At 39.4% G+C, this 2,333-nt stretch overlaps 1 protein-coding gene across 1 annotated transcript in view; it reads right to left on the reverse strand.

Annotated features, from left to right (window-relative positions):
* The window catches only part of LOC106518834 (leucine-rich repeat-containing protein 16B), a 13,406-nt gene that overhangs the window by 2,085 nt on the left and 8,988 nt on the right, over window positions 1-2,333 (reverse strand). The window contains exon 7 of the mRNA XM_014010253.1: window positions 1,257-1,344. Within this exon, the coding sequence (XP_013865707.1) occupies window positions 1,257-1,344 (88 nt within the window). The remainder of the gene's footprint in view (window positions 1-1,256; window positions 1,345-2,333) is intronic.

A 2,333-nucleotide genomic window follows, 5' to 3' on the forward strand; every position in this document is an offset into this window, starting at 1 on the left:
GTGTTTGGGGAGGTGGATAAAAGAAATTAATAAATAATGCTCTGAGTACTTCAACGTGAGTAGAAGAATCTCTCTAACTTCTTCCTTTGCTCTCTTAATCCCGCGTCTTTAAGGAGCAACCTTCATTTCAGGAATGCAATAGTCCCATTTCCATATAAGGTATGGGACTGACGGAAAGGTCTGTCACCGCCCCGTTCTGCATGCTGCAGCGAAGTGTACCTCCCCTCTGTGGCCCAAAGTTAAAAACTGTTGTTCTTCTGAGGTCCTCAAGGTGGCGCTTGCGGCCCACAATTGGGCCATGGCCCACAGGTTAAGAATCTCTGTCCTAAATCACTCGTACGCACAACTTAAGAACAAATCTGTGCGTACGAACGGTTCTTGCATGTGGCCCATTGTTCTTAAATGCTGGTCTATTTGCTCATGCAGCAGTTCAAAAAGTGGTGAAGGTCGCTCCATCCTTACTTAAATGACTGAGCCTTTCAGGGATGCTCCCTTTATACTCCATGACACTCACCTGAACCTGTTCACCTGTGGAATGATCCAAACAGGTCTTTTTTGGAGCATTCCTCAGCTTTCCCAGTCATTTGTTGCTTTGTTGGAACGTGTTGCAGCATCAAATTTAAAATTAGTGAATATTTGAAATAAATAAATAAATAAATAAATAAATAAATAAATAAATAAATAAATAAATAAATAAAGTTTATCTGTTTGAACGATAAATGTCTTGTCTTTGTAGTGTGTTCAATTGAAAATAGGTTGAAATAGATTTGCAAATCATCATGCTCTGTTTTTTATTATGACTTACACAACATCCCAACTTCAATGGACTTGGGGTTGTACATGTGGTTATTTAGAAAAACGCTAATGTTTCTGCCTGTCTGGTTCATGTGTTTCTTTGACTATATGTTATTAAGAGTTTATTAAGCAATCAACAAATTTTATTGAACCTTCAGAAAAAAATCTCTGGATACGCATCAACAACTGATTAACTTTTGAAGTTGGTCCAATTCAAGATGGCCACCACAGTTAAATATGCTTAGAAAACACAAAAAATAACTTTAATCCAGTGGATCTTTCAGATTTTATGCTACAATTTGTTGCAACAGAAGCTGAGAGTAGTTTATAACAGATACTTTGAGTGTGATGTCTCTCAGTGTGGCATCCCCCCACAAAACAAAACAGCTAAATAAACAATAAAAAATATTAGTTTGAGTCAGGGATTGTAACGTCTGAGATGACATGATCGGCATGTTTACCATTCTTTCCTGTGCTGTTGTCAGATCCTGCAGCAGCTGTTCTGCGATGCTTTCAGACAGAGCCACAGTCAGAGTTTGTCTCATTTCACTGGATGGAGGAAAGAAAAAAGGGAATTAAAACTTGACTGCAGATGTTTAGGTGGTAGACACACAGTTTGGGTGAAATCAGTTGGTCTAATACTGAGTAAGTTGCTCTGGCATTAAATGCCTCCACAGCTAAAATTTAGCCAATAGTCTTCTGGGGTCTTACTTTTCAGGACCTAATCATAACAACCTGGTCTTCACCAAGTTTTAAAAATTATTCAAATCTGACCTCCATTTTAGTTTTTTTAATTGATGTTTCCATCAACCTTTTCAACAGAGCCCGCGAGGGGACACGGGGTGGGATTTTATTTTTTGTTTTGCGTTCCCACGCAATACTTTTGCGTTCCCACGCAATACTTTTGCGTTCCCACGCAATATTGTTTTGTGTTCCCATGCAAAAGATTGTTTTGTATATGAACTAAATTAAATGAGACTTTTATTTTGAAATATCCGGTTACCAAAACAGGATGTGTCGCCACAAGTTCGTGAAATTGACATTGATGTTGCGTGGCTGTGCTGTGTTAAAATATCGGCATATGACATACTTCTATGTGTGGCTGTGTGATATATTTATTCTGAAGCTGAATTAAAGCAGTAGACTAACTCGCTAATGGTGAACATATGAGTTTGTTAATAAAACGGCAGGCAGAACAGTGATAAACTACTTTTGTGAGGGAACGCAAAAGGTATCGCGAGGCAACGCAAAAGTTTTGCAAGGTAACGCAATACTATGCGTGGGAACGCAAAAGAAAAAAAATCTCCCATGTCCCCTCGCGAGCTCCGTACTTTTCTTATGCAATGTTTCAAAATGCAAATAAAAAATGTTGATGGAAACACGGCTACTGATAGAGACTTACTTAACCTGGCCCTTGCCTTCCTACGCAGCTCCGCTCAATTCTAGTTTCCCTTCACTGCTCCGTCTGGGACTTCTCCCATTGACAAGGATTTCGCGGGCAGATTTTTAGCCGGGCCAATCAGAGAACAGAACGTCGA

This window comes from Austrofundulus limnaeus, unplaced genomic scaffold, assembly GCF_001266775.1.
Source record: "Austrofundulus limnaeus strain Quisiro unplaced genomic scaffold, Austrofundulus_limnaeus-1.0 Scaffold67, whole genome shotgun sequence".
NCBI lineage: Eukaryota > Metazoa > Chordata > Actinopteri > Cyprinodontiformes > Rivulidae > Austrofundulus > Austrofundulus limnaeus.